This window comes from Lactuca virosa, chromosome 7 (assembly GCF_052849685.1).
Source record: "Lactuca virosa cultivar CGN04683 chromosome 7, Lactuca_virosa_CGN04683_v6, whole genome shotgun sequence".
NCBI lineage: Eukaryota > Viridiplantae > Streptophyta > Magnoliopsida > Asterales > Asteraceae > Lactuca > Lactuca virosa.
Genome location: NC_136432.1, coordinates 215,773,719 through 215,779,682, shown reverse-complemented (window position 1 = coordinate 215,779,682; position 5,964 = coordinate 215,773,719). Strand labels below are relative to the sequence as shown.

The window sequence follows — 5,964 nt, the reverse complement described above, 5'->3', positions numbered from 1 at the left end:
GTCATAAAGTTGTAAACTTTATGACTCTAGAGTGTATTTGAGCCTTGGATCTGGAATATGGACTTAATTGCTTAAGCCATTAAGCACTTATTGGATTTTGAAGGATGTGAGGGTACGCCCCGCGTACTCGGTCAACCACCCCGATGTTGGTCAAGCTGCGAGGCCTCATGTACGCAATGCGTACCTTCGGAGTACGCCTTGTGTACTCGCACTGGGTCATCCCTAATGAGTTGACTTGGTTGGGTTGACTTAGTTGACTTAGTGGGTTTTGTCCAGTTGACTTTGACCAAGTTTGACGTTGAGGGTATTTTGGGTATTTTTGGATTTTGAAGGAAGTGGTCAATTTGTGGGATTAGGTGTCAGTTAGAGAGCTGAGATTCAGAGTTGGTACCTTATCAGTTTTTGTTTAGTTTGCGAGGTGAGTTTTCCTCACTATACTTACTGGTCGAAGGCACCAAGGCCGACCCATTGGATTGATATCCTATTATGCATGTTATTTTACTGTAGTGATCTGTTAGATCAGTATCTTGATATATAGGACGATCCTATGCTTAGTGATGTGTAGATCTGTTTGACTGGCTGTAGACTGTTATATGATTATCTATTATATGTGCACATGTTTGGTCGGTGGCTGAGGCTTCACTGCTTTTTACGTAAGCCAACAGGCTAGGCCATACCAACCCGATGGTTGAATGGGCCTGAGGGTATTCCATCCCGAGGATGATTGGACCCATATTGTATTGGCATTCTAATCCGATGGTTGATAGGACCCATAGTATATTGGCATTCCAACCCGATGGTTGAGGGGCCTGGTGTATTCCAACCCGATGGTTGATTGGACCCGTAGTATGCTGTTAATTGTATTAGTTATCTGTTTATGTATTGGTACTTTGGGGGATCTCACTAAGCTTTGGGCTTATAGTTTTGGGTTATGTTTCAGATACTTCAGATGATCGCGGGAGGGCGAAGGCGTGACCGTACACATCCTCATCTTTTGACTTATGATTTTGGGAAACTCTGATATTGAACATGTTTTGAAAACTATGTGTAAACAATTTATGATTTTGGGTTGGTTTTAAAAGTTTAAATTTTTCATGATTTTTATGGATATTACAAACATGATCAGTTGCCCCGGTGTCCATTACCCAACCATCATGTCTCGGGTCATTTAGAGACATAGCATTGGACATTTTCGGGAGGGAAGTTGGTTGATCATTGTCGATAAAAGCCCATGGCGGCCAAAATGGTCATTTCGTCTGAAAATAGGCCTGCGATGTTGAATTATGGGATTGTTGGGTCGTAGAAGGCCTGCTGCCCAACAGACATTGACTGTTGGAATTAGGCCTACCCCATTGTGTCGGTTATTTCTGTGGATAATGTTGTTGGGTTCCTGATAGGTCATTACAGGAGTGGACCATTGGGGGGAGGTGGGCTACGAAGATGGGAAATAAACTCACCCATATTGAGGGTTATGAGAGTTCTGATGGGGTGGTCCTCCACCTTGTCGGCGCTGGTGTTGGTTCCCCCACCTCGCCTGTTGTTGTTGCTGCCACGGTAATACCCACCACCTCCTTCTTGGTTGGAATAGGTGGTATCAACATGAAGGAGAGAGGGCCAAGAGGAGTGAGGGTCATACGATGGAGTGGTAACAGTAGTGTTGTTGATGTGGGTTTCTTCCATAGCCAACACAAACCGCATCTCAGAAAAAGAATGGAAGCGTTTGCTGAATCGGTAGATACTTACAACACCCTCATATTTGCTTGATAGTGCATTGATAGCATAAATGACTAGGTTACTTTCTCTAACTGGTTCGCCAAGGCCATCAAGTAAATCGCTGAACTGTTTGACTTTCTCACAATATTCATGCACTGTGAGTTCCCCCATTGTTATATTTCTGAGTTTCGTTTCCACCTGCAGATCCGTTGATTATTTGTTTTCATAAAGATGGAATGAATATTAGTCCAGATCTTACGTGCGTTGGTGTTGATGGAGTATGCTGAAGTAATGATTTTGTGAGAAATTGATCCGAAAAGCCAAAGCTTTACCATGTTATCGAGTTTATCCCATTCATTATTTGTTGGAGGTGTCTTTGGAGGATCATAAGTGTCATTAATGTGATCTAGGACGTCGTAAGCCATGCAGTGATCACGAAACAGATCACTCCATGGTTGATAATTGTGGGCAGTAAGATCGAGAATCATAGGGACATAGGTTTTGATATTCATTATTCCATATGCTTTGTGGGTGGTGGGATTGGATGTCTCGCCTGTCATTGTAACCAGGAAGAAGAGAGAGAATGGTGAGTGATCAGGTTGGAGAAGAAAGAGATCAGTGAGTAGAAGAGAAACTGAGAAGAAGAAAAAGATCGACAGTGGAAGAAGTCGATGGGTGGGATCGGCCGATTAGGGTTGATGGCTCAAATACCATGCTAAGCTATGTATTTTCCCATGATTGATCTCTCATTAAACATATCTATAAATACAAAGAGTACAAATGCAAAATGGGCCAATACACAAAAGGCTACACATAATGGGCTAATCTAAAAACACATAAATACATTATAATACATATTCGCTAACATACATACACACATATATATATATATATATATATATATATATATATATATATATATATATATACACACACATACACACACATGCACACACACACACACACACACACACACAGAGAGAGAGAGAGAGAGATTTGACGTACACACACATACACACACACACGGAGAGAGAGAGAGAGAGAGAGAGAGAGAGAGAGAGAGAGAGAGATTTGACAACTTAAATATTTGACGTACTTGAGAAATCATAATCCGCACATTATTTTTCAAGACCAAGACCACAAATATTAACGAAATGTAACGTCTAAGTAATATCTAGGCTAAAAAAAGATTTGACAATTTTTTTTAATGTTCTTATGTATTCACTGCTGATGTGTGCATGCATACTTACATATCTGCATCCGTAATCTATATGACTGTAGACGCGTAGTTTTTCGACTACGAATGAAAGGTTCGCAACTTCTCACATAATTTTTAGTTTGCACAATAACTCAGCCATATATATATATATATATATATATATATATATATATATATATATATATATATATTGGTAAATACAATATTTTATTGTTTAATAAAAGCATAGACACAATTTTTCCTAAATCAAATTAAAAGATAGATTAATTAGTGTTTAGGTTGCCATTCTAAAAAAAATACATTTAGATACTTGCCTTAATAACAATAAATGACGTTATGAATGTGACTTCTTTTACTTTTTATAATATATTTTAAACCATGATCGAGCTTTGTTAATATAAAATTTTAATATAACGATGAGTAACTTTGATAAACATAAAGTCTCACCTAATGATCGGACTTTGAAAATGTAAGTACACAAACATTTAAAAATAAACCAAGTCCAAGTCCAAGTACAGGAATATTATTGTTCAGTTTACTATTCATCCTTTTAATGTACCTCGATTTATTTATATAAATATCATCACAGTTTCATGTTAGGTCATGTTGTTTTATAATTGTATTATAACTTCTCTTTTTGATTGTAAATACTATATATTTTGTTTACAGAAATCAAAGAAAAGATAGAGGGCGCAGCGCGCAGCCCTCAGGTTGATTAAAACCATATAAGTACAAGACTAAAATAAATCAATCAACAAACAAAATGTATTTCAACTAATTTGATTGCTCACAAACCCTACTTAATGGTGTAAGAACACCATTTTCGCAGGTAAGATTCCATACATTAAACCTTCCAAACTCATAAAGACATAAATCTTACCCAGTTATTATTATATATTAACAAAAAAAAAAGAAAAAAAAAGAAATGCATTATAAACTACAGTAAGATGGAAATAATATTACTTGCTATCTTTGGCATCATCTAAAATCTAATGCATGCATACTGGTGCGCATTGCATGACAGCTATGTAGCTATAAAAAGTAGTGGACCATATTTTACACTACAAGTATGAGAACTACACAACATAAATTGATCAGTGAAACCTCTCTAATGCTATACCTACAAATATGTCATGAAATTATTTTGTCTTGTTTAATAAATAATATTAAACGTTCACAATTATTTCATTTAGATTACCAAAGTTTTTTATTCAGAATTTATGCATTTTACTTCTAAACTTGTTACACGAGAATTTTGAACTTTTCTATAATAAACCATTTACTAAGTTACAGGGATGAGCAACGGGCCGAACCCGGACCGGACCGACCCGAAGACCGAAAATCATGAATTACCTTACCCGAAAACCGGACCGTTTTTGGGTTTAGCGGGTTCGGGTTTGGTCCGGTCCGGTTCCGGGTACTAAACCGGGTTTCGGGTTTTGGACCGAATTAGACTTTGATAGTGTTGTTTACGGTTTCGGTCAAATCCTGTACCAAACTAGGTTTCATATGTTCGTTGTTTACGATTTCAGGTTTTGTTTGTCATGTTACTCTCTAGCATAATATTTCAAATTATAATCTTATTACGTAACATTTATCATTCGTATCTTTGTTGTTTGCACAATTCGACAATAAAAATACATAAAAGAAGATGAATACAATGGTACGATGCGAGACTCTAATTAGAATACGTGCAAATGAGGTGTATGCAAACAAATACAAACATTATTTAAAAGTTACACTATTTATATATAAAAAAAAAACTACACTATTTTTATATAAAAAAATTTGAATTTAACATCACTATTTTTATATAAAAAAAATTGCACTATTTTTATAAAAAAAATTGCACTTAACAACATTATTTTTATTAAAAATACTGCATTATTTAAAAAAAACTGCACTATTTTTATTTAAAAAAATATAGTAGGAAATAACTTTTGGTTTTTCGAGAAAAAAAATCGACATCATAATACGATCAAGAGAAGAGGCCGAAACAAGAAAAAAATAACACTATAATGTGATCCACAGGAGATGCCGAATCAATTCAATCGGACAACATTTTTTTTTATTTTGGTAATTCTTGTTTACTGTTTGTCGATCAAAAAAAAGAAAATAATTTTTGGTTTTCCGGTCCGGTCCGGATTAAATCCTTTAATTCGGGTACGGTCCGGTTCAAACCCGAAACCCGATTATTGATAAAAACCAAACCCGAAAACCGCCCAATAATATGATAATCCGGTTCGGTCCGGGTCCGGTCCAGGTTTTTTTCGGTCCGGTCCGGTCCCACAGGTCGTATGCTCATCCCTAGTTATGATGATGTGTCAATTTGATAACTAATAACCAATTTATAGTTGTTTTAGTTAAATTATTCAAAAAAATTAATTGAGCATTAAACTTTCGTATTTGCTCTAGTGTTATAAAAATCAAAAGGGAAAATGATTTTATAGGGTAAAATTACTTTTTCGTTTGTAAACACTTTGCGTTGAATTTTTTATATCCACATTTGACCATTTAACTTATTTTTTTACACATTCAGTCTTTAAAACCGGCTACTACAAGTTATGCTGGGAAAAATAACTTAATAGGGTAATATAAATTTTAGTTGGTACACATTTAGTCTGTAATGTTTTGGTACGTATTCAATTTTTATGATCAGTTTCTTCAGGTCCGTACCTCATTTATATTAATAACCTAATTCTCGAATCAGTAAAATAATGTTGGTGCCCTAGTTTTCTCTAAGAACAGAATGTCTTCGGCTTCGGTTTCATCTATCTCCATAGCAAAAAACAAGATTGTAATGTCCCAAAAATTTCAACCAAATTTTCCGTTTCTAAATCACAGGGATTCATACCATTCAATATAAAATTGAACATTCAAATATTTTGATAACATAAATCAGGGTATAAAATCCTAAATGTGGAATATCTCAAATCATATATTAGATGCGATACAATTACGTCGTGTCCTTCCCTTGCTACAAGATGTACCTGAAACAGTAAACTTAAAATTGTAAGCACAAAGCTTAGTGA

The 5,964-nt window shown here is 35.5% G+C and overlaps 1 protein-coding gene across 1 annotated transcript; it reads right to left on the bottom strand.

Moving 5' to 3' along the window:
• Window positions 1–1,401: 1,401 nt before the first annotated feature.
• Window positions 1,402–2,273, bottom strand: LOC145127540 (uncharacterized). The gene is made up of 2 exons (XM_079062718.1): window positions 2,046–2,273; window positions 1,402–1,911 (listed from the first exon to the last, which is right to left on the bottom strand). Exons 1-2 carry the CDS (start codon window positions 2,271–2,273, stop codon window positions 1,402–1,404), a joined length of 738 nt encoding a protein of 245 aa, XP_078918844.1.
• Between the last annotated feature and the right edge of the window lie 3,691 nt (window positions 2,274–5,964).

Bases quoted from the DNA above. Each gene is read 5' to 3' on its own strand.
- LOC145127540 (XM_079062718.1), bottom strand. From the start codon at position 2,273: ATGACAGGCGAGACATCCAATCCCACCACCCACAAAGCATATGGAATA. The intron at 1,912-2,045 runs GTAAAGCTTTGG...ACGGATCTGCAG, and splicing joins GGGATAAACTCGATAACATG to GTGGAAACGAAACTCAGAAA.